Genomic DNA, 25,984 nt, shown 5'->3' on the forward strand with positions numbered 1-25,984 from the left:
AAGGAGTTATTATCCATGAATGAAAACGCCCAGTAAGAAGGCGTTTTCTTATCAATCTTACCTGGATAAGATTGGCTTCTTGGTTTGTGAAGTTATTGTGAATTTTATATCCCAGATGCACAGTACTTTTTTTTCTACTGTAGAGATTTTGGAGTAGATAAAAGTTCATGACGTTGCTTAAAAAAAAAAAAAATACATAGCACGGAGAAGCTACTCAAATACCAAGCAGTTTTCAGGTTTGTTTTTGTTTGTTTTACTTTTACATTTTACTTTTGTGGTTGGCATATGGAAAACCAAACTGGGAAATCATAATGTTGGAGTATTTTAAGGGCATGCTATCATAGATATTAGCAAGCTTATTTATACAATAAGACCTCTGCAGAAAGTGCTCAGCTCGATGCCACATTCCAGAATAGCCACTGTTGCTTTCTTTTTCCAAATTGCCCATGTTTACAGGTTTCACAAATATCCCTGAAGTCTTCCCAATATGCTTAGCAATGATAAAATTCATGGCAATATCATCACAGTTTTGAGTTTCATCTATCAAGGCATGGACTGCTGCAGGTTGCCTCTGAAAAAGTTCAAGATACTTGCTACTGAAGAATGAGGCTCCAATCAGCACCATAGAGTACTGGTCACCATTTCCAAAACCTGGTGTTTGTAGTTCAAAACCTCCATAACTGTAGATACCTGATGAAGTAGAGACATGCTTTCTAGGAACAAATCCTACAATTTGATCAGGAAATTGCTGAAAAGGGAGAGAAAGAACAATTAATTGTGGCATTTCTTTAGAGAGACACACTGAAAAAGGCAATGACTTCCTATGAGAGGATGAAACTAAATTGTCAACTTTTCCTTATTCCTGGTTTCTATATCTCAATTTCATCTAATTCCAGGCAACTTCATAAATCTGTGTCCTGATAAGTTTACTGATCAAATTCCATCACAACCCAAACCTCTCTGAAAACAAATTTCCTAACCTCAGAAATATTCTCCTAATTCAAACATTATCTGATATTAACAAATAGCAAATTTTGAAGAACTAGACTCTTTGGTTACTGGAATTTGGGCATGAAAAGTCGACCACATGATATGCTATTTATTGTAGGAAATAGACATAATGTGATTATTTTGAAAAACTGTTCTAATCTCTTAGGAATATTTAAAATTATGGACTCACATGTATGATTTTTTATTTTGTTAGAGACAGGTCTCACTCTGTTGCCCAGGCTGAAGTGCAGTGACACAATTGTAGTTCACTGTAACCTTGAACTCCTGGGCTCCTGCAATCTTCCTGCCTCAGCCTCCCGAGTAGCTGGGACCATAAGCCTGAACCACACCCAGCTAATTTTTCTCATTTTTTTAGAGATGAGGGTCTCAGTTTGTTGCCCAGGCTGGTCTCAAACTCCTGGCCTCAAGAGATCCTCCTGCCTCAGTCTCCCGAGTCACTGGGATTACAGGTGTGAGCCACTGTGCCTGGCTTACATGTATGATTTTACTGTTTTTTATGTTATTTCAATGTTCTTAAAAGTCACTTTTGATTTTAAACAATGTTATATTTTATCCTTTTCGAAATTGGGCATTTCTTTTTTAAAAATAGGAGATCATATAAGTAAATAAATATAAATACAAATTTATATATATGTGAGAGTGATGTGTCAGTGTTTTTGAAGAAGGAATCGATGATAGCAAAATACAATAATATTAAGGGGAGATTGACTAAAAATAAAACAACAATCAGCAAACAAAAGAAAAACACTGAAGTATGGGAAAGAGGTAAGGATTTACCAGGCTGAAAAGTTTAATTCACTCTCAAAAATAATTTGAGTTTTGTTCATTTATTGAATAGACATTGAACGAGGGACGCACACAGCCCTCCACACACACACGAATTAGACCGAGTTACACTTCATTTCAAAGAACTCACAGTCTAGAGAGAGTAGGACAGGGATGTGTGAAAAAGGAATTGCAATACTGAGAGGAAGTTGCAAATGCACCTGGGTAAACCTGATGGGAACACTGAGGATAGAAGGACAGCTGTGTTGCTGGGAGGCCAAGGGGAAAGTCAAGGGATAGGGGACAAAGGCTGGGTGGCTTCAGGGAAGATGTGCCATTTACACAGTCTGGGAGAAGGAAAGAAATGTCACAGATGGCTAGAGGAGAAAAGGCAAAGCACTGAAAGTGAAGGTCACGGGCCAGCACATGGTAAAGGTGGACGTCTACTCCTGTTCTGCTTGCTTATGCGCAAGCCCCAAGTCATTACACGATGCAGGGCACGGGTCTGGCTGAATTTGAGAAGTCAGATCATCTTGGTCAATGGATTAAGACTGGTTTTGATAATTTTATAAATAAATCCAAAAATCATATTAATACATCTTTAATTACTATTCTAATTAGCCATAGTCCCTGTATTCTGCATGCCCCGTTCACATTTCGGGTAAACTGATTTTTTTCACCTTAAATAGAAATCTCACAGCTGAAGTATTACATTAGAACTTTTTATCTGAGAAGCTTTTATTTACTGGGCTGGAAAAAACTGCTGATATGGAAAATTTTCAATTTGTTGATCAGTACACTAGGCATGAAGTTAGAAACTAAAGTTTTTAAAATGCTGATACCTGCAGAGTATTGTAAGCCCTTACTATTAATATCTAATGCTGTTATATCCCAAGTAGCTTATTAAAAAAAAGTTACTATAGTGCAAATTAGACCATATATTGGGTAGCAGTGTTTAATTATTTGACAGGGCTTCAGAATATTTGTATGCAGTTCTGGTTTCAGGAAATAGTAGGGCAACTTGTAAAAGTCAGCTGTTATTAACACATATTCAATAGGAAAGAGCTGCTTTTATAGGATAGTGAGCAATTTATGCTTGTTTATTCAAATTAGAATTTAGAAAAAAACAAAACAAAAAACTTGCCGCTACCATGGTGCATGTAGAATGATTACTGCTGAATTTCTAAACGATAGTCTCGGAATCAGGATTAAATTTTGTGGAGGTAATAAATGCTTTCTTTTATAAAATGTTATATACAATATGAATATAAAAATACACTTCTCATTTGAGACACATCTGTGGCCTGTGGAAAATCTCTCTGCATTCTAGTTTTTGCCGTACCAGATCATTTCCTCATTGTTCTCTGGAAGATAATTCCAGCTCTTCTCCCCAATACACAAAAATATAAATTAAACATAGATAAAAGATAACATAACTTTCAGGATGGCTTAATTAAGCTCAGGAAATCTTGATTAGCCTAGAACAAATTCATCTGTCTTTTAGATAAATATTGTCTACACTGTTTTGGGTAACTCTCATATTAAACCATGTTGCCCTACCTAAGCACCAAATAAGATTTTATACAGATGCTTTCACAGAGGAGATAGCAACATTACCTGCCAAACTGAGAAGGCAAAAACAAGGTCCTGGGCGCTAATGAATGTGTCATCGTCTACCATTAAAACCGCTGAAATGAAAGGAAAAAAATTAAACTGAACAGTTTGGAAAAGAAAACACAACTAGTAAGATATAGATATAGATATAGATCATTCAAATGAAGTATTTTCTGACCAAATTAGTAAATAAGAAATGTATTCTTGGAAAGATTTGCCCAATAGATATGTTTTTTGAATTATAATTGATTTTATAACTGCCTGAGGGGCAAACAATCATGTAGCATCCATCACCCTAGAAATTATGAAACCTATACATAAATAAAGCTAAGATTCTTTTAAAATTACAACCTCATGAAACTGCTACAAATGGGAGGAGTAGGGGAGTGGCAAAAATATATTAAGCGTAAGCTAAACGGCATCTTACTATTTGGTATAATGCAATAATAACATGTAATTATAGCATATTCTTTTTTACAATATTAACCTCTTTGTCATTGTTGCAAGATGTATGTGATTTCCTTTCTAGGAAACTGCTTCTTGACATATTGGAAACTGCCCCCCGAGCTTTTCAAAACGCTTTCTTGTGATTAACTTCCCCCATTTTTCTCCAGATAGTTAAGACAAGTAGAAATCTGCATACCCACCCGCGCTCTGGTTAGCTACAGCCCTCTAGGCTGAGAACCCAGTTGCTACTCACCATTGGTTTCCAGTTCAGGGAAGACCTGGAGTCGATTTCTCATTCTGTTTGCTGTCTGTTGTTTGAAGATCACAGGGACAGGGTGAGGCCCCAGAGAATTCCATAACTCATCTGGTCCCTTCTCCCCAATATTGTTCCACACCACGATCACTTTTTGCAGATGTGGTACCGCCTGATAATGATTTAAAAGTCTCAATAAAAGATCTGTTCTGTTATATGTCTGCATTATGAGGGTAAAGGAATCCAGGGTGGACTTGCCCTGGGATTTTATGTCTCTACGCAACATGAGCATCTTGTCTTCTTTGATATTAGGAAGTAAAGTAGTCAAAGCGCCGGCTACGAGGAGTAACACGAGGATGACCACCAGAGAGAAACGAAGCACTCGGATCCCCATTACTCTCCCAGGAAGTATGCAGATGTGACAACACCTAGAGTAGAAATGGAAATGAAATACAGAATGTTAGCTTTCTTACCAGTCACCGTGTTTTTATGGTTTTTCAATGAGGAGAGAGATCAATCTTATTTTAGTTGATTCAAATTCAGTTCTCCCTTCCTCTTTGATAAGATGATTTGGTCCAAGAGATAAAAAGTATAGTCTAATATTCCCTCCCTTCTGGTCTTGCTTGTTTTGCAGTTGCAGACAAAAATCTTATATGTACCAAAGTGGAAGAATTAAGCATTTTAAAATTTGCTCTCATTTTATCACTAAAATCTGGAACTGAGATTATTTTTCAAATGAGATTATATTTCCCTTAGTAAAACACTAATTTTAAACTTACATTTTGGTAGCAGCTAACTTATTTCCAAATAAAATCATATGCAGAACTGCAAGACACAAAGCGGCAAACAACTATCATAAGTTTATTACTTATCAGGCCCTGTACTATGTGCTTGATATGCCATAGTATGTACTTACTCATTCAACAAATAGTTACGGAGCACTTACTTTGTGCCAAGGACTGTTCTAGGTTCTGTGGATACAGCATTTAATGAGACAGACAAGGTGTCTGCTGTTAGTAGCAGAAGAGATGATAGGGAGAGAGATAAACAAATAAACAAATTCAAAAGATAATTGAAGACAATAAATCAGAATGATGTGATAAGCAAGGACCGATCACGTGGGGCCCTTTCAGCCTCAATAAGGAGTATACATTTTATTCTAAGTCAGACGGGAGGCCACTGGAAGGTGTTAGTCAGGAGTATGACAGGATCTAATTTATCCTTTACTACTGTTATTCCCACTTCATAGTTTAGATGCTTACAGAGATTAAATAACATTCCCCAAATTACTAAATAATGTAAGTAATGGAGCTAGGATGTCTATCATGAAAATCTGCCCCCAGACCCCAGGCTGTTCATTATTATGGGCTGTGCAGCTGCACTTCCTGGATTCATATCCAGGTTGAACTGAGGGTAGGCTCTTGAGCTCCCAAAGCTTCCTCTCTCACAGTACAGATCATAAGGCATTATTATCAGATATATACTCTCCCAACTTCCTTACTACATCTAAAGGATTTTCCAGAGATGGCTACAGAATAGTAGTGAACGAGTAATTGATAGGTATGGCCTAGATATTCACTGGTCAAAAATTTTTGTATAATAAAATCTCTCACTTATATGCCAAAAGGTTAAATCTCACATACAGTTTTACAGAGACCTATAATTCTTGACTCCCTGGCAGCCAATAAAATTTCATTTCCTTGCTTGTTGTCTCCTACTATAGCCCTGTTGGCTTTCAATTGTTTCTCTCTTTTATTCTTCTGCTATTTGTGCTTCTAATTCCAGACTACTAACTCTTCCACAAGCCTCTGTAAGCCTTTTAGGTAGGTCCTTGTTTTGTATTTTGTCAACTTAGTCTTCATATCCATTTCAGCATATCCTGGATCTATTCTACTACTTAAGTAGAAAAGCCACAAGTGAGGAAAATGAACCATTTGAAGAAATTTACTTATAAAAAGACTGGAAACAAAAAGCAACCAGGAGTTTCTAAATAACATATTTAAAACAGCTTTAAGAAAAAAATAGATTTCTTAGAAAGAATGAAATAAGAATGTGATAAGCATAATGTATATTATTCTTGAGGGCTTTAATTGATCCGTGGTCTATCCTGTCTTACCACTTTTGATACAATTTCTCTTCTTAGGCTATATGATAAACAGATACTCTCATCTATTGCTTAATACAGACAAATACAATAAAGCTGGAAAAAATTTCTCACTGCTAACCACAGGTATGGCAAGCTAGTATAAAGAGCCACTGTCACTGTCCTTCTTGGCATAACACTGCCTCTGTACATTTTATTTCTGGTTCTTCCCATCTCTTGGAAAAGTACACTGTGTATATACATACACAGAAATATCTAAGCTCTTGATTTCACTTCCTTTGGTTGAAGTTAGGCAATTACAGCTAAGCTGTGATTCCACAGGCAATCCTAAGACTGTAGGCTAAATCTTCCTGTCTAATAAAATATTATATTCCAAACTAAATCTCACTTTACTTCCCAAATGATGTCTAATCAACCTTTTACGTGTTTTACTGAGGAGACTTGGCAGTGGTTGGGTTAGTGACCAACATGTTCCAGGGACCTTGTTTCGTGGTGTGAGATATGTTTTATAATTGCAGAATGTTTTCTCTATATATAATTCAAGGACATAGAAAGACCATACAGGCCACATCTTTAACATCTTCCTTTGAAGTTTAGGAGAATGGAGAGTTCTGAGGACAGGGGCATACACTCCATGATGTGACAGTGTGCTGAGGCCACATGCAAGCAAAGGAAGAGCTTATTCACAAGGACAGGGAAAGGTCATTGCCATTAAGCAGCTCTCACTTTTCAACAATCCAGATCTGAAAAGCAATGCTACCTAATGGTAAGCTTTTCAGAGAGCTTTCAAGGGTATTTGTTCTGGACTTTGCCTGTAGTTTGTTCTATTAAGAAAAGCAATTTTGTGTTTCCCTTTCTATCATGGCCTCACTCTTAAAATATGAATAAAATGAATTATTTTCAAAGTAACCTCAGCTTTACCATGATTATTTTTCAAGGACAGTAATTTCAGGCTTTAGAGTACAATGTTTTCATTTTATGTACCCTCTTACTAAAACAACACCTACTGTTAATGTCATCAACCAAAGACAGGCCATTATGAATTAATAATCTTGGTTCAAAGTCCTTGAAAATCCTTTTAATATTGAATCAAAAGCAGGTCCCATAAAACATATTTCAGTTCCACATAAAAATGGCCAGGTAAAAGCACTCAGAGTAAAGAATCACCTTGACAATTAATTGCGTTAAAGTATACCATGATTGAGGTCTTCATATTCATTTTCTGCTGCTGAGTAGGAATAGCATGTTATAAAACTTACATAGAACTATTTCTAGTCTCTAAAGTAGACACTAATAACTTATTATCTGGAAGTTTTAGTTTAGAAAAAGTAATGAAAGCTAATTACTACAGCTTACTATAAATATACACTGTTGACATTCATGAATGACTGCTTCCGTTTCATCTCTATACTTTTCAGTAGGAATTTATCCCCTGGGCCCATCACAGAAATTTCCTCTTTCAGATAGCTTCTAATCCCCTATTTTACCTGTATCAGAAAGGTTTCAGGAGATATGAATAATTTATATCCTTAGAAACACAGTGTAAATATTTCATGTGGCATTTATTAAAGAATGCAGCCCAATAAAATTATGTAAATTTTTTAGTTTGCATAGAAAAGCAAGAAGAGCAAGGACTTTACAGCCTGCAGTGCAAGTGGCACACTGGACTTTGAGAATAGTTAAGTCTAGAACTCTATTGCAGGCCCATTAGAAACAGCTTCAATACAGTTTGGGGGGTAATGATGACTTCATGGCTATATAGATTTCACAGTTTATAGCTTTCTTCTGTTTTTTTTCTAGAGAAAGTTCCAAACTCATCATCTAATTCACAGCTTCGAGCTTTTAACAGGAGATAGGAGAAAGAACACATCTGGATGACCTATGTCTCACTTGGGAAGAACCAAGAAGCAAATGAAGGCACTTCCCAGTTCTCTTGCCCTCAATTCCTAACTTTTCCTTTAGGTTTTGGTTATTCCTTTTTAAAGTTAAGTCTATATATATTTACTGATGCCCTGTCTCATTCCAAAAAGCCTCTAACAGCTTAGTCTATTCCCTTTCTGTCATTCTCCCAGAAGATTAAATATAACTTTGATAAACACGGTAAATGTCATCAAAACAAAAAAACTTTACTCTCCAAAAATTCCTTGAATGATTTTTTGTGCCTAGTAATTTATTAGAGTTTTATATAGGTAGAGAACACATCTTTTTGTTATTTTGATACATTGTTATTCAAGCATCTTCCATACCAGGGGTTTTCAACCAGGGACAATTTTGCCCTCTGGGGGACACTTGGCAAAGTCTGGAGACATTTTTGATTTTCACAACTGGAAAGGAGATACCATTGCTATCTGGTGGGTAGATGTCAGGGATGCCGTTAAACATCCTACAATGCACAAGACAGCCCCCTACAGCAAAGAACTATCTGGCCCGACATGCCAATAATCTCAAGGTTGAGAAACCCTGCTCCACATATAAGTTGCCTATTAAGACACACTTGAACATGATGAGGATTCTAGTGAGAAGGTCTCTGAAAAACCCACTGCTATGGTTTATCCTCAAACAAGGGACAAAGCCATGTCTCTAAAACTGCCCCAATAATTACATATCTCATTGCACATACACATAAACTCAGAGAGCTGAAAGGGACCTCAGAGCCCTCCTAAGCCAATTTCCTTGTTTCATAGATAAAGAACCCAAGGTCCAGGAATGAGGAACTTGCCTAAGGTCATGCAGCTGCATGTGGCTCATCAGCAGCAGAGCCAGGGCAAGAATCTAGATCTGATGGCATAGTCCATGACTCTTTCTACTTCCTTATGGTAAATTCTGTAAGGATGTTATCAAAAATTTAATACACAGGACTGTCACTAAGTTACCTGCAAAATAATATTAATATAAATATTCATACTTGTTTTGTTGGAGATTTTTAGAGATAGCTTTAATCAGAGTTCATATACCATAAAATTCACCCATTTAAAGTACACAGTTCAGTGGCTTTTAATACACTCAGTTTTGCAACCATCACAACTTCACTTTAAAACATTTCCAACACCCCAAAAAGAAGCCCCAGATCCATTAGCAGTCACTCCCCATTTCTACTTCCTTCAACCCCAAATCTCTGTTCCAGCCCCAGGAAAGCCCTGGTTTACTTTGTCTTCAGGATTTGCCTATTCTGAACATTTCATATGAACAGAATCATACAATATATGGCCTTTACGTCTGGTTTCTTTCACTTGGCATAATGTTTTCAAGGTTCATCTGTGTTGTCTATATCACGAGGCATATATCAGTACCTCATTTTCTCATTGTCAAATAACATTCCATTGTACAGAGATATCACATTTGTTTATCTGTTCATCGGTTGTTGGACATTTGGGTCGTTCTCCTATTTTGGCTATTACGAATAATGCTGCTATGAACATTTGTGCACGAGTTTTTATGTGAACATATGTTTTCATTTCTCTTGAGTGTATATCTAGGAGTAGAACTGCTAGGTCATAATGTCAGGAATATTTAAGTATCTGAGAACTGAAGTAGCTTTGGAATGAGCATTATCTGAAACTATAAGAAATTTTGTTAAACGTGGACATGTAAGAAAGTAACATATAGTCTATTAAACAACAGTACCAATTCTTTCAGGTATGTCTTTAAATGGCCCAGGCAATTTGACTTTTCAAAGACTTGCTATTCAGTTATTTTCTATATCATCTATCGATGTTCCCTAGAAGGAATACTGTTGAAGAATTCTTTTCTCAGGGCTAGTTCCTTCTGACTGGAAAAGCAACAACTACCCAGAGAGAAGCTGAAAACAAATATGCCACAGCACAGAGTGAACAAAGATTAGTTTGTCCTCTGACTCATGAGGTAGAAAAGGAATGAGCAGCTTGGTGCTGTACAATGAGAAGCTGTCATTTTATTCTGATGCCGCAGATGGTAGAAGAACGGTAACTATTCTGCCATTTCACTACGAGACTTGCCTCGTACCATAAAGATTGTTTCTCCCCGGCTCATCCTGCAGAACATGTACTTGCCTACAAACTGATGATTACGGAATGCAGATATTCAGAAAAGGCCCTTAGCTGCCAAGAGATAAAATCTTTACAAGGTGGAAAACAGAGACCGATGCAGAACCGAGGCTTTTCTCCAAAGAACATGCACGAAGAGAATTGGAAGAGACAGCTATACAATTGATGAGCAGTTGCTGGCCAGGTTTATGGCTGCAGATGACAGACATTGTTCAAACTGAGGAAAGGGGCACGTGGTGCCAAAGTCCAGAAGGATTGTCCCCTCAGTGGTACCTACATACGGTGAGCTGATCACGACGTATCGGTACACGTTCTCTCCCCACAAAGCCCTTCCTTCTCTACATCTAACAAACTGCTCCCTGCCCCTCAAGTTTCTTTCAAATATCACCTCCCCCGTGAATGTTTCCCTCACCACTTTCCATCCTCAGTGTTCCCGTAAACTCTGAACATAGTGCTACCAGCCCTTATTTTCAAGTATTACAACTATGGACTACGCTGAATGTATCTAGAGGGCAGTTTTTGCCAGTCTTTATAATCCAGAACAGTGTTTGGCCCATTTTTTGTGTTCACAACTCTTGGTAGCTAAATGGAATGAGGAAATTTATGTTTAAATTGTCCTAAACGTCAATGGATGCCTGAAACTTTAACAGAATAAATTCAAATTAAATGCAAATTAAGGCTGAATTTAGACTAGACAGTACCCAAGAAACCTTTCCCTACATAAACAACCTGGGTCACCAACCAACTGGTGACTGGAAGAGTAAGTCATGGAATGTGGCCTCAAGCACAGTCTACACAGGCTACCTTTCTACTTTCAGTTTTGTGGCTAAGTCACTTGATAAATAAAAGATGTCTAGATCTCTGATTTTTTTCACATTTTTTCAAAGATGTTCTGCAGTAAGTGTCTTCGAACACCCTGTTTCTACAGAAGTTCCTGGTGAATGAGCTGATTTTCCTTGGGGAAAAATCATCATTTGTTAGATAATATCATCCTTGTGCATTTCCCCAAAGAGGTTTAATGGTTTAATGGTGACCGAAGCTTAATATGGCACACAACATACAAGATTTAAACAGACAAATAGTCTTACTAAGTTGAGAAATAAAAATTTAGTTTGGGTTCACAAAAGTGACAAAAACTATAGACTATAGGGCCATCAGCAGAAAAAGAAAATGAAGTCAGGCTGGGCTCGGTGGCTCAGGCCTGTAATCCTAGCACTCTGGGAGGCCGAGGCGGGTTGATCGCTCAAGGTCAGGAGTTCAAGACCAGCCTGAGCAAGAGCGAGTCCCCGTCTCTACTAAAAAAGAGAAAGAAATGATCTGGACAACTAAAAAAACATATATATACAGAAAAAATCAGCCGGGCATGGTGGCGCATGCCTGTAGTCCCAGCTACCCGGGAGGCTGAGGCAGGAGGATTGCTTGAGCCCAGGAATTTGAGGTTGCTGTGAGCTAGGCTAACGCCACGGCACTCTAGCTCGGGCAACAGAGTGAGACTCTGTCTCCAAAAAAAAAAAAAAAAAAAAGAAAGAAAATGAAGTCAGCACACTGACCAAATCAGTTCAGTACTACCCATAGTAAGCTTTTTCCATCAACATCTTAAGCAGCATCAACTAGAATTTACTTCATTACAAAATACAAAATGCCAGAAAGAGAACATGAAGGGCACTTTTCTTCACAAGTCTTTTTCAGGTGCTATATAGTATTCTGGAAAGAGTGTTTGACTTTAGGATTTTACCCACATTCAGGAAATTCATTCTTTTCACTGCTATTTTAGAAATGCCATATAGCTCTTCTCATCTTCTATCAATTCTATCTTCTCCCTCCTAAATGATTTCCCCTCCCTTTTTTTCTAAAGAGCCCATCTACTCTTACAAGGTTCTTCTTAACTCCTGTTACTTTTTTCACAAGTCTCAATACATCAAAATAATTTAAATTATTTTGTGTTAATAATATAGTAGGAAAGGCAGGAATAGGAATCGATTTATAATAATAATAAAAGATTCCATGTAGTGTCACAGATTCATCTTGTGATCTTGCTGTGCTTATGACCAATTATACAGTGATATGAATGGATCATCTAGAGGATTACAATCTGGATCAACTGTGTTATGGACTAGCTATTAGGGTTAAATTGATCCATCTTTTCTATTGACAATATAACTGGCTACCCATACACATGATTGTTGATAGCCAATTTAAACCCTGTTATTTAGAAGGCCTAGTCCTGCCCTTAGTACATTTTTGAGACTATGGCTCTGAAACAGAATTGCTAAAACATATTGAGAAATAGCTATATGGACTTCAATATCACAGCTGAATAGATAGATGCTGCTGCAACATGTCATGTCTCACTCCACACTGTGAGGAAAGCATCTCTGCACTGATTACATTAAATATCAAGTCCTCCTCCTGGCAGATAGGTTGAGTGAACCATTTCTTTAGAGGTCAATCAGATTAGAATGAACAAGGGCAGCATTTAAAACAGGGATATCAGACACTAAGTACCTGTGTCTCTATTTCCCTCCTCAATCCCACCCCCTTTTCCATGGCAAAAAGTGCTTATCAGTCCTGGTATTGTTTAGTTTTCCTCTTTCCTTTCCTACACAAAGGATTCCTTCTCAACACTGCTTTAGGCAGCTACTATCAATTAACGGCAGTTTGCTTTATTATCATTGATTTACAGGGAAATAACATGTAAATATTATATGAGTCTTTTTAAAGTATCGCCTGCCTCCTTCAATCCAGCCATTTGTTACTGAGACAGACAATGAGGCCCTCTCTACTTTCAAAATGCACAGGTCTGAATTCTGCTAGATAAACATTCTTTCTAGCCTTGCCCCTTTCTCCTGAAATCATCAATTAATTGTAGCTATTGATGATGATGATGATGATGATGATGCTACTGAGTTTGAAGATGACCAATCCAATGGACATATATTAGGGCAGAAGTAAGAGTGGACTTATTCCTAAGAGGAACATCCATGACTCATAGGATCCAAGGAGTCAATGTATCCTAAGAAGAAAGCCTAGAAATAGAAAAGCATTTTTAGCTCAGTACAGTGCCATGCAAAATTAGTTCCAGAAATGGGTCAAAAAGAAACCAAGTACATCTGCAAATATTTTACTTTTACCATTCCAGATACTGGAGCTTCTCATTTGAAACCCTGTTTTGTTAGGCAACAGATCTCTGGAATATTCTATGTAACCCTCTCCCTTTTACCCAATATTGGTTTTCAGCAATAAACTCATATTCCAAAATCACTTCTCTAACAGAAACAGATTTCATATATATGAATTATGACATAACTATTTTTAGATATCAAACCTAAGATGGAAGCAATCTCAGTTTATGTGAGCTTTTTCACTTTATTAGGAGAAGGTCACAATATCCATGTCAGCAGACATTTGGAGGTGCCTACCAAGTGCCCAGCACCATCAGGCACTAGGGCTGGTACTGCGCAGGCAGACCCAGTCCCTGCCTTCACAGAGCTTAGCAACAGTAACGAAAGTTTAAAGTCGTCAAAGCTCTTCCCCCTTCATGTTACACAATACCTCAAATTCAAATTTAAAATCTTTAGAAAGAAAGGAAATAAAATATATCCACCCATTTTGTAGATGGGACAGCTGAATTCAAGAATACAGTATTAAATGATTTTTCCTCAGCCACAGAAAGAGTGGCAGGTCAGAATCAAAGTCCAGACCCTCACACTTGAGCCACTTCATATTTCTGTGTCTTCTATATAGTCTCTATTTTCAGCTTTGTTCTAGTCTAGAAGAGTATTTCAACTTTACAGGTATTGACTTCATTCTATAACCTGGACTACTATTCCAATAGACCTAGAAGAGGTCTTACACTATTTTCTAAGACCCTGGCTCAAGTAAGAACTTTTGTGTCCAAGGAAACAAAAATACCTCTATAGGAAATAAATTTTCTCAGACAAAAGTACTGGTACTTCACTCATGTTAACTACGGCATTATTTGCAATAGCCAAAAGGCAGAAACCACCTAAGTGTCCACTGATGGATGAATGGGTAATTCATTTAGAAAATGTGATATATTTATACAATGCAATATTATTATTCAGTATTAAAAAGGAAGAGAATTCTGATACATGCTACAACATTGATAAATATTGAGGACATTATGCTAAATGAAATAGGCCGGCCACCAAAAGACAAATACTGTATGATTCTACTTATAATGAGGTAACTGTGGCAGTCAAATTCATAGAAACAGAAAGAAGAATGGTGGTTGCCAGGACTGAGGGTAGGGGGAAATGGACAGTTGTTTAGGGATATAAAGTTTCAGTTTTGTAAGATGAAAAAGTTTTGGAGATTGATTGCACAGCAATGTGAAAATACTTAACGCTACTGAATTGTAGACTTAAAAATGATTCAGATGATACGTTTTATGTTATATGTATTTTATCACAATTAAACAACCCCCTCCCCCCCCCAAAAATACTGGTACTTACCTCATTACGCTAAGGTTTAATTTTTTAAAAAATTTTCCTTATGTCTTCAGTGATTGATAGGAACAGGCTCTCCTGGCACTACTAAGGGAAAAATCAAAGAATTTTCTGTGATGCTTTTGTTAATCAGCAGGAAATTTTTTTTAAAAACCAGTGCTTTTAATGCCATTGTTTATAAGCTTCGAATTATTTTAAAAATTAAAATTTGCTATTCTGTATTCTAAAAATTAACTTAGAGGTAGATGATGGCTTTTCATGAGGTTGATGCTAACACTGCTATATTTTTGTTTTCGTCTTTCTCGAGGGTCCAGAAGCAGAATAAACTCACATCACCCCAACTATCTAATGTTTACACATGTGAAACCAGAGGATACAGGCCACGGAACAAAACCTTGAACATGTTAGCAATTTGCACTTGTATTCAATTTCTAGATTTATATTTATCAGTAGTCTTAGCCACCATTACAACTCATTTTTTCACCAACAGTTCCCAGGGCGTTCAATTTCAAGCACTGAAAAAACCACAGGGTCTAAAAGAGGGTTGCAGATAAATGCCAGGGTTGATTACTGAGAAATGACAGACGGCGTCTTTCCTATTGCTTGCTGATTACTGCCCAGAAGGAGCTAGAACCACGGCTGGAGATGAGCTTCTGCCCTTTAATTCTGTTTTCATTTTTCACAGTCCTCAATCACATGTCTGAGCAGCTGGGTTTTTATTTTCCCATAGAGTCTGCATAGCTAACCTAATGCAATTAACTGGTAGGAGATGATATAAACAAATATTTAAAAGTTCAGGGTAGAAAATTCATTTATTAGTTTAAAAATACTTATTACTACATATATTTTATAATCTTATAAACTCACCTAATCTTTTAATATATAAAGGAATTAAGAAATCTGATTGGAGACTTTCAAGATACTGCATTTCACTGGAGACTTGCAAGATACCAACCACGTGAATAGAGCCGAAGAATCATTTTTGGTTTTCCAAAGTCATGTTCTTCCATGATACAACTTATTGTAGGGGCAAAAGGAATGGCTTGGTATATACAGAAAGACTCACTGAGTAATAGATGTCCCTTCTCACTACTGCAAGGTTATTCCTTCTGTAAATCTTAAACATACACAGTTCTAAAGTACTGGATTGATTTCCCTGTCACAACCCCCTTCTCTTCATATCAGCTTCTCTCCGTAAAATTCCGCCAGGGAAAGAACTTTGATTTATCTGGCTTGTACTCCCAGTGTCCAGCACAAAGCCTGGCACACAGTAGACACTCATTAAATGACTACTCAGTGAACGAAAGAAGCAAACTTTCAAGTGGCAACATACATAGAGGTTAACATATAAGGGACAAACATTATTTCAAGATGACAAGTGAGGCACAGTCTAACATTTTGCACTCAGAACCTTTTCTGATTTAAATAATGTCCATCCACACTTTTATATTGTAAATAAAATGCCTTTAGCTTTGAATTTGGTCATTACAGTATGCAAGACTGAAAGATGTGAAGTAGCACTGCCACTTTTTGAAAGAAGATTCTCATGGGAATACTCATATACTATCTCACATCTTTGGGGGTGTGGAGTGGGGTAATTTGGGAGCCTCTGGAAACTGATGAAATTAAACTTCAGTTTCTCTAACGGATTTGAAAACTGTTTGAAAAGGGCTAATGTAGGTTTTTCATAAATCAGCTGAGCAATTTCTGATTTGTAGTAATACTGGATAAAATAGAAAATTTATTTTCAAAGGCACAATACAAAAATAAAGGTTCAAATTGCAACTGACCTTGTCAGTTAGGAGAATGCTGGAAATCAGTTGCTGAAATTTGATTACTTCTATATATTTCCTCCTACCCCAAGTTATATCATATTGAAATAAAGCAGTTTGGGAGAAAAACTCAATTTCCATGGAAATATTTATCTTTAAACTACCTAGTTTGCACCCAATTAATGTTTGTTTCCCCAGCAGGGCAGCAGAGTAAAATTCAAAGTCTATTGCCAACATAAACGCTTCATTTAAAAAAAGTAAATGCTACTAATTGAAAATATTTCTATGTTTAAATTAAAATAATAAAATATATGCTAAAAAGGCAAAGATAAAATAATCTTCCCAGGACTTAATTTCTGGAACCTACCTGTTTTTACACAGCAGGTTTTTATTAACATGAACGTTTTTTTTTAAATGGTAGAATAAGTACATATTTTCAAATATAAAACCACCGAATTACTACCCCATACACGCACGCAAAGTTCCAAGAACGAGAGCAAAACACGCTTATATCTTCACTACCAAAAAAATTTAACACTACAGCGAGCATTTTGTGTCTCCTTACCTTGAGTGCAGAAGATTGCAGTGGGGCTAGCCAATTTATTTGCTTGCAGCGTGGTTTTCATACAACGGAAGGGGCGTCTCGCTTGCTCATTTTTGTTTCTTCCTAAACCAAGCAGTCAGCATCTGCCTCTCCTCATTCGCTGGATCGACAACCTGGAAAAAGCGCCGCCCGCAAAGTGAGCGCCCGGAGCAGGGGACGGTCCCCGAGTGGCCGCCCCTCCCTTTCGGTGACGCTTCATTTCCTGTTAGACTAAAAGGCATTCCCAAGAAGCTCGGTTTTGTAGTTTCCAGCCCACCTCCTAAAGACAGTCCTTCTTTTCCCTATTTTTTCCACAGGGTAACAACTTTGAATCGTTCACGTGACGGACCACCTGACCTTCCCCCAAAAATTTCCCGGAAATGCGCCCCAAGCAGTGTTTCCAACAACCGCGCAGGCCCGGGAGAAGGCCAGCCGGCCTCGCCTCCCTCGGCTCCGCACGCCTTGAGTCCCGCCGCCGAGTCAGCTTCTGCCAGCACTTCCCCGAAGCTGGCAGTGAGGTTTCGACAAGAATTACAGTGGCAGCTGCTGCCCGGGGAGATGACCTGGAAGCGAAAGGGACGCGCACGAATTCTAGAGTTTGGAGGCTTCAGCGGATTGAGATTGTAGGGGAAGGAATGCATTAACCAAATCTCAATTCACACACGGTCTCATAGGACCTACTATTGAAGGGCTTCTTTCATATAACATCTTTAAGAGTTTCTTTCGGAAGGCATTGACGGATCGCCTCCTGCGGGGCAGTACAGGCTGGTGGGTGGGATGCAGTCCTAGGGTTTAGGTGCCCATCGAGTTCACCCAGCAAAAGCATCACTTGCGCTTCCTGCGGACTGGCGGCAAGAGAGCACGTGGCTGCCTGGAGTCTTACGCATTGCTACCTACCGCACCAGAATTTAATGCCAATCGGGAGGTGGGGGGGCGGAGGCGAAAGGGTAGGGACGGCACCAGTGCATCCGGGAACACCGGCGTGGGCGGGCTCTGAACCTCCTGCCTGCCCAGTCTGCTGGTCGCCACCTCAGGATTTTGTTCCTGAGTCCAGGTGACTGGACCCTACCCCAGGTTAGCCCCTTAGACCGCCCTCGTAGTTGCCACCTGCTTCCGCACCCTCTACAGACCCAAGACAGCTCCCATCCCTCCCCCGTAAGCCCCGCCCCCGCAGCGCAGGCCCCGCCTCCCTCCTTTCCCGTCCCAGGACCCGTTGCGCGGCCCGGGCCGGAAGTCAGCGAACTCCCGGGTGTGTGTGTGTGTGTGTGTGTGTATGTGTGTCTGACTGTATCTCTCAGCGGCGCGCGATCGCGGACGAGCACTGGGGATTCCCGTCTGAGGCGTCACTACTGTCATTGCCATCACCCTGACGGAGCCGCTTGTAGAGGGGAGTAGACCCGGCCCTTCGCCGGGCAGAGAAGATGTTGCCCCTGTCCATCAAGGACGATGAATACAAACCACCGAAGTTCAATCTGTTCGGCAAGATCTCGGGCTGGTTTAGGTGCGGGGTGCTCTTTGCTGGGAGGGGGTGGCTGGCAGAAGAGGAGAGGGCCCAGACCTCAGAATGTCCCGAGGTCCAGGGAGGGAGCGTCAGGTACTCCCCCTCAACTCTCCGCTGTCAGGAAAGGAGCGTGTGGATGGGAGGGTCTTGAAAGGGGGACCCAGCTTCGGGGTCCCGGCACCCCTTTGACTCTCCCTGCTCTTTCCCACTTGTATTATGACCAGGTCTATCCTGTCGGATAAGACGTCCCGGAACCTGTTTTTCTTCCTGTGCCTGAACCTCTCTTTCGCTTTTGTGGAACTACTCTATGGCATCTGGAGCAACTGGTAACCAAAGGGGAAAATGGTTGGGGCGGAAGCAGGGGGTTGGGGAGACGAAGCACTGTTTGCTTATGCCACGTAGCTCTTCACCAGGAGGTTCAGGTCTTACCTTTGCCACCACCTCTGCTGCTGAGTTGCTTTCTCATGGCCACAGCAATCTGGTAGGGCTACATTTCTTAACATCCGGGGCAGATCACGTGCAGCCCTCCTTGTCATCTCCCCCATCTACGTCAGGCAAGACTGACAAGCCCCCTCCCCATTTTGGCAAATGCAGAGTCTTTCGTCTCTAATTGTACTCCTTAGCTTTGCCCACTTTGTTGGAATTGGAAGAAACTTGATCTCTGCCTCTGTGTGGGGGAGTGGCATTTGGATTTCACCCTTAAGATTCTGGGAGGAAATATCTGAGATGTTCTACTTAATTTGTTATTGGTCTTGGAATGGGGAAGAGGTTTATAAAGGGATATCCAGGGAAATGTGTGTCATTCTCTTCTCCCTTTATTTTAATGCTGAAACTGTCTCATGGTTTTCCTCTGGTCTTGACTGCAGTGAAAAATCCCATATAGTTTTCTTAAAGCTTGAATCTCTTGAGTTGTTGGATTTTGGTGTTGAATTGGGTTTGTTTTGTTTCGAAATTGCTTTAGGAAGAGGAAAATACAGTGTAACTTGATGGAAATGCAGTTACTAGTATTCAGATATATGCTGTTGGATAACTTAAGGACATGTGGAGTTGTTCTGCTAAACAATAAGATGATCACACTTCTAGATGTACTAATTCTGTCTTTAGATTCCATACCCATTTAAGAATCGGATGAAAGCAAAGACTCAGAATTTTATATAAAGCTTCAGGGTGTTCTTGGGTTCCCTAAAATAGATCTTTGTTCCCAGATTAAGAACCTATGCATCTATGCTTTATTTTCTATCAATTAGATAAATGTAGTCTCTGTCCTTTAAGGTCTACTTTCAAAGAGAATTACTGTCCTTGATCTTTATCTCTGTTGAGGTCAACCAATGATTGTATCACCAGGTTTTGTGAAAGTATATTTTTATGTGAAAAAAATGGGCTTTTCAATTCAACTATCAATTCAATTATATCAAAAATACTCCATAGCCAGCAGATTATGAAGGTTATTGGTTTAGTCAACTTGAGTGTAAAAGGCATATTGACATAGTGAAATCTTAATATAAGTAATAACCATTTTGAATACTCTGGGAATCATATGTATCTGAAGGATATCCCATCATATATTATTTTTTTAATTTTATAATATTGACACCCTTTAATGTCTTACAGATGTTAAAAGCACTGTAGTCTTAACTTGTATTTGAATAATTATACTTTATCATAAACATATATTTTACATTTTTTATCTTCCTAGATTATGCCTACATTTTGGCATATGTACTGATTATATTAAGACTGTATCATAGCTTATATATGTATATTTGCTACAGTTACTTTATATGCCAATACATGGCCTTCCATTGCATAAATCACCCTGTGAAGTACCTTGTTGAAGGGATTCATATTTGAAGTGCCTAAACCACCTCTTTTATGGGAAGTTAGGTATATAGTAACTCTTGATCTATAGAGATCTATTGAGGAGGTTACTAAAACCATTGTTTTACAAGTCAATATATATCAGTGTGTAAGGAAAACATCAGTGTAGGTGACTTTCTTGTTCTTTTGCCTTTAGGGGATTTGTTCTTCTGCCCTTTAGGTGACTTTTTCTTCTATACCCTTCCAGTTTATTCTCTTTCATTGTGTATATCTTCCAGATTTGAATTCTAGCTCTAGTGACTGTCATACTTAGATCATTTAGCAGGTAGATATTCATCTTCTCATGCCTAAGTATGTTGGGCATACTCCATTTCCAAAACCAATTGTTCCCCAATATTAATTTTTATTAGTGGTTATGAGGTATAAATCTCTTCCCATTGATATTTGGCCAGATTTAGAAATTACTGTGGCCTTTTTATAATCTGGCTTTCTATGTTTTATTTAGACACCAAAATTTTTAGTTCCTTTGGTTGACTAATCAATAATTTCTTTATATGGCCAGATTATCTCTGTTCCTGTAGGTTCAATTAGTTAAGTTCCTTGATTAAATTTCCGACCAAAGGCCATTTTGTTTTTATGTTCAATTTCATTCTGTAAAAATGAGTTCTAAGTTGTTGAGAACATGAAATATCAAGAATTTTTTTCCCTGTAGGTCATTAAAATGTGGAGAAAACACTCTCTTCACAAATAAAGGTTCATAGAAACAATTGCTCTAGTAGCAACAAATGTTAAATTGTTCTGGTTTTTGTTCAGAGCCTTAATTTTAAAGGAAGAACTTAATTATAGTTAATTTATATTTTTGATGGTGAGAAGATGTCTTCAATGGAAGAATAGCTAAGTGCTTCGTGTATTTTTACCCCATTAAATATACACTACCTTTCACCTTTTCACTAGAATGTAAACTTTATTAAAGTAGGGATCTTTTCTGTCTGTTCAGGCACTTTAATACATGGTACATAGTGGATGCTAAATACATATTGGCTGAATGAAAAATGAGGGAATAATTACTGTATGAAATTACTTTACCTGCATTAAACATGCCAATTATCCCTGTTAGGAAAGAAAAAAAAAAACCAAAAAAATGTTGAACTCCTTTCTCTCATTCTTGGAAATTAGGAGGAAAATGGTAGTCATTTTTCTTTCCTTCTACGGTGCTTTCCTTCTAGCATTTTATTTTTCATTCACTTATTTATTGTTGAGTAGCTGATTGATTTCAAGGTAGCATGGTATAAGAGTGTCGTTTTTATAAGATCTAGGATTAAGTTTGTTTTCAAATTACAGAAAAACTTCAAAATAATGGTTACTTAAATAAGATAAAATATTATTTCCAAGATAAGAGCTAGGGTTCCAGCCATCCCTGGTGACATAATGTCTGGAATGCGGAGAAAAAGGCAAAAGTTGTACACATTGTCTTTTAAGTAGATTTATCTGGCTGCTAAAACAGTAATACTTTCGCTAAAACTTTATCACATAGTCATGCCTGGTTGCAAATGTGGTCTTTATTCCAGTCAACCATGTATTCTGCTGAAAGTCAAGGATTCTTTACAAATGAAGAAAGGGACTATGTGGATACTGTAGGTTCTAGAAGTGGGACTGGAGAGAGATAAATTAATCTAACATCTTCTAGAGGCAGAAAATTGAGACCCAAAGTTTTTTACTTCCCAAATCAGCAACAGAGCCTATAGCACTTGTCATCTAAGTGTTTTTTCCCACCACAGCATGATTTTTTTCTACTATTTCAATAGTTTGCTTTGTTTTTATACTCTTCTGTTTTATTTTTACTTCATTATTAAGAAATTTAATTTTAGTAGTATTTTTTTACCAAAGTCGTTGCAACCATTTTTCCCTAGACCGTAGAAGAAGCTCAGGTAACTCTAAAGGTAAATGTCTTTGTGTTAACAAAGTAAATATTTGTTCAAGAAATGTTTAAGGCAATGCTGGACATTTATTTGGTTTTACTTCTATATCATATGTCACAGCAGTTATTTGTAAAGTAATTCCTTGGTAAAGAAAAATGCTTTCATTAATTGCATATTTTTCTACTAAATTAAAATTTTTACGTATCTTAGTCTTTTAAAATCAACTTTTCCCTTTTTAAAAGGCAGCATTACTTATCAGCTTATGGCGATGTCTTTTGCTTTCCTATAGTTTTATTTTTTATCTTAAAAATTTAGATAAGTATTTCATTTTGCTCAGAAAATTTTTTAAAGTAAGGGATTATATAATGGAATCTAGTGGAGTTATGGGTTATTTCACTACAACTAACTAGTTTATTGACTTTACTAATGTCAGGATTCTAAGAATTTTCTAATTTCTTGATAATAAATTGATAATGTTTTTCCCCCTTGTTCTAAATTGTGGGAACCAGCTGGTAAGGGGTTTGTGAATTAGGATGATCCCATATCTTCAATTTTGAATTGATGTTTAACAAGCAATGTAAATATACTGTTGGGTTAGTTACCAATAAACCTTTATAAAAACTTTTTATCTTGGAAAATTTTAAACATACATAAAAGTGGAGAGTTTAATGGATCTTATGTACCCATTCACCCAATACATGGTCTATTTTATTCTCTTATCCTTGTCCCACCATTGGATTGTTGTAAAAAACACATGCATATGTAATTTCCTCCATAACTATATCAGTATGATTCTCTAAAAGATAAGAGTTCCCTTTTTTAACATAACCTAAAACCATTATCACCTATAAAAATTAATGTCTCGTTAATATCTAGTGAGTATTTAGTTATACCTCATTGTCTCATAAATTCTTTTTTATTTGATTTTGTAGATCAGAATACAAACAAGATCCACAGGTAGTATTTAGCTGATAGTTCTCTTAAGTCTCTCTTAATTTATAGATTTTCTTTCTCCCTTTCTTTGTTTTTGCTTTCAAAAGACGTTAAATAAAATCCTTTTCAAAAGTTTCTTTTACCCTATGCTCTGCTTACATTTATTCTATTTTGCTTTAGTGTTCGTCTTTCCCCTTTATACCCAAAGTTTTCCCTATTAAAATGTCTTTAGGCGGGGCGCGGTGGCTCATGCCTGTAATCCTAGCTCTCTGGGAGGCCAAGGCGGGCGGATTGTTTGAGCTCAGGAGTTCGAAACCAGCCTGAGCAAGAGCGAGACCCCGTCTCTACTAAAAATAGAAAGAAATTAATTGGACAACTAAAAATATATAGAAAAAATTAGCCGGGCATGGTGGCGCATGCCTGTAGTCCCAGCTACTCGGGAAGCTGGGTCAGTAGGATTGCTTGAGCCCGGGAGTCTGAGGTTGCTGTGAGCTAGGATGACGCCATGGCACTCTAGCCCAGGCAACACAGTGAGACTCTGTCTCAAAAAAAAAAAATGTCTTTAGAAAGTTGTCACTTAAAAAAGATAAAGAAGTATATGTTACAGAAATTAGCAGTGCTTAAAGAAGAGACTAAAACAAATATGTTGATTATAACAACTAGTTTTTCTTTATCATGATTTACCGAAATTACATTTGGTGTTTAAATCATATAACCTTAGATATTCTCTGTGCTACCTTTATTTTTTAAGGACATTTATGCCATGTCGCTTAAATGATAATTTATAATCAGAAACATTTGCTAATATTGAAGGTAAGCAATAAAATTGACACTTCTCATGAGCAGTGTTTTTACTTATAATAATAGGTGAGCAGAGAACTAAAAGTAAACTGTTATTCACATGAGTTTGTCTGCATATTTGCAGCTAAGCATTTTTAAATCAGGTTTAAGGGAAAAGAACTCCTATCGCAGTGCTTTAAGGGAACATGATGTTCTTCCATCTCAGAAGAGGGAGTAGTTTTTCAGGTAGAGTCAAATTTTATTAAATACTAAAAATAAAATAATATTTTAATGAAAATTAGATTTACTTAAAATTTAAATAAAACTTCATTTTAAAGAGTGTTAAAATTGGCATGCTATTAAATATATCTAAACCTCTTTAAAAGAATTGATTGCTATAGTATACAAAAGGGATTTGCCTTTTTTCCCCCCATTAAGGCAATGTTTGGTGTCTATTGAAATTTATATAAGTAAGTTTGTTGAAAAAAATAGTTATTAGTTTGCTAGGGCTGATGTAACAAAGTACTATTAATAAAAACCAAGTGGCTTAAACAACAGAACTATATTGTCTCACAGTTCTGGAGACTGTAAGTCTGAGATCAAGGCATCTGCAGGGTTGATTCGTTCTGAGGGTTCTGAAGAAGAATCCGTTCCATGACTCTCTCCTAGCTTTAGTTGTTTTGCTGGAAATCTTCGACATTTTTTTTGGCTTGTAGAAGCATCACCCAATCTCTGCCTTATCTTCACATGGTGGTCTCCTGTATGTGTGTCTTCACCAAATTTTCCTTTTTTGTAAGGACGAGTCACATTGGATTAGGGCCCACTTTAATGACCTAATCTTAACTAATTATATCTGCAATGAACCTTTTTCTAAATAAGGTCACATTCTGAAGTACTGGGGGTTAGACTTCAACATATGAATTTGGGGGTGGAGGCAGGAGACACAATTCGACCCATGGCATAGTGTTTTATTAAATATATGTGTAGATCAATAAATCAGGATTTATTCATTTATATTTATTTAAAATAAATACCCAGGTTTCTAAAAATGATTTACAGTTATTTAAAAGTCATATATACAATAAAACACATTAAGAAATAAAAACATTTAAAAACCATGCATGGGGAGAAAAAAGATTTATTCAATATGTAGTCTAATGTAGTTAATGAAGTTGACTTTTAAGTTTAGTGATAATATTCCATAAGTGAATACAACCAAACCGTTTAATCTGAATAGAAATATGGTTTACTGTACCCAAATTTTAAACAGTATTTTACCCTATTAATTTTTTCTCAGGAGGTAAAAAACAAAATCATAGACAATGTCTTTATTAGTAGTTTTGTAATAGTACAGAGAAATTCTTCAAATGTCTCTTTCATACTTCAAAATATAATAAAGTTAAGTCATTATTTTCAGTGTTACCTAGCTGTTATGGTCCAAGTGTTTAATTTTCTGGTGATCTAACTATCCAATGATATATCTTAAAATACTAAATCTGAGAAAATTGCGTGAATAGCATGCCCCTTACCTTGTCCTCAGGTATCAGTTTTCTCATTCAGCTTTTTCATTTATTCATTCTGTCACCTGGGCTAGAGTGCTGTGGTGTCAGCCCAGCTCACAGCAACCTCAAACTCCTGGGCTCAAGCGATCCTCTTGCCTCAGCCTTCCAAGTAGCTGGGACTATAGGTGTGTGCCACCACGACCGGCTAATTTTTTCTATTTTTGGTAGAGACAGGGTCTCGCTCTTGCTCAGGCTGGTCTTGAACTCCTGACCTCAAGTAATCCTCCTGCCTCATCCTCCCAGAGTGCTGGGAATACAGGCATGAGCCACTGCGCCTGGCCTAGAAGCTTATTTATTTATTTTGAGACAGAGTCTCGCTTTTGTTGCCCGGGCTAGAGTGAGTGCCGTGGCATCAACCTAGCTCACGGCAACCTCCAACTCCTGGGCTCAAGCGATCCTCCTGCCTCAGCCTCCCGAGTAGCTGGGACTAC

General features: G+C 37.7%; 2 protein-coding genes across 3 annotated transcripts in view; one reads left to right on the plus strand and one right to left on the minus strand.

The window, feature by feature from the left end:
- Nucleotides 1–126: 126 nt before the first annotated feature.
- On the minus strand, nucleotides 127–17,158 carry EXTL2 (exostosin-like glycosyltransferase 2). Its single transcript, XM_012654916.1, has 5 exons — nucleotides 17,023–17,158; nucleotides 14,692–14,772; nucleotides 4,091–4,518; nucleotides 3,394–3,464; nucleotides 127–748 (listed from the first exon to the last, which is right to left on the minus strand). Exons 2-5 carry the CDS (start codon nucleotides 14,694–14,696, stop codon nucleotides 260–262), a joined length of 993 nt encoding a protein of 330 aa, XP_012510370.1. The 5' UTR covers nucleotides 14,697–14,772; nucleotides 17,023–17,158; the 3' UTR covers nucleotides 127–259.
- A 1,098-nt stretch (nucleotides 17,159–18,256) lies between these two features.
- SLC30A7 (solute carrier family 30 (zinc transporter), member 7) overlaps nucleotides 18,257–25,984 on the plus strand; it is a 69,505-nt gene continuing 61,777 nt past the window's right edge. Inside the window, exons 1-2 of one of the 2 annotated variants that reach the window (XM_012654917.1) lie at nucleotides 18,257–18,541; nucleotides 18,766–18,867. In XM_012654917.1, coding sequence (XP_012510371.1) covers nucleotides 18,462–18,541; nucleotides 18,766–18,867 — 182 coding nt within the window. In that variant the 5' untranslated portion in view covers nucleotides 18,257–18,461. The remainder of the gene's footprint in view (nucleotides 18,542–18,765; nucleotides 18,868–25,984) is intronic. The other variant, XM_012654918.1, reaches the window with a different exon arrangement.

Source organism: Propithecus coquereli, unplaced genomic scaffold (assembly GCF_000956105.1).
Source record: "Propithecus coquereli isolate 6110/MARCELLA unplaced genomic scaffold, Pcoq_1.0 Scaffold45, whole genome shotgun sequence".
Classification (NCBI taxonomy): Eukaryota; Metazoa; Chordata; class Mammalia; order Primates; family Indriidae; genus Propithecus; species Propithecus coquereli.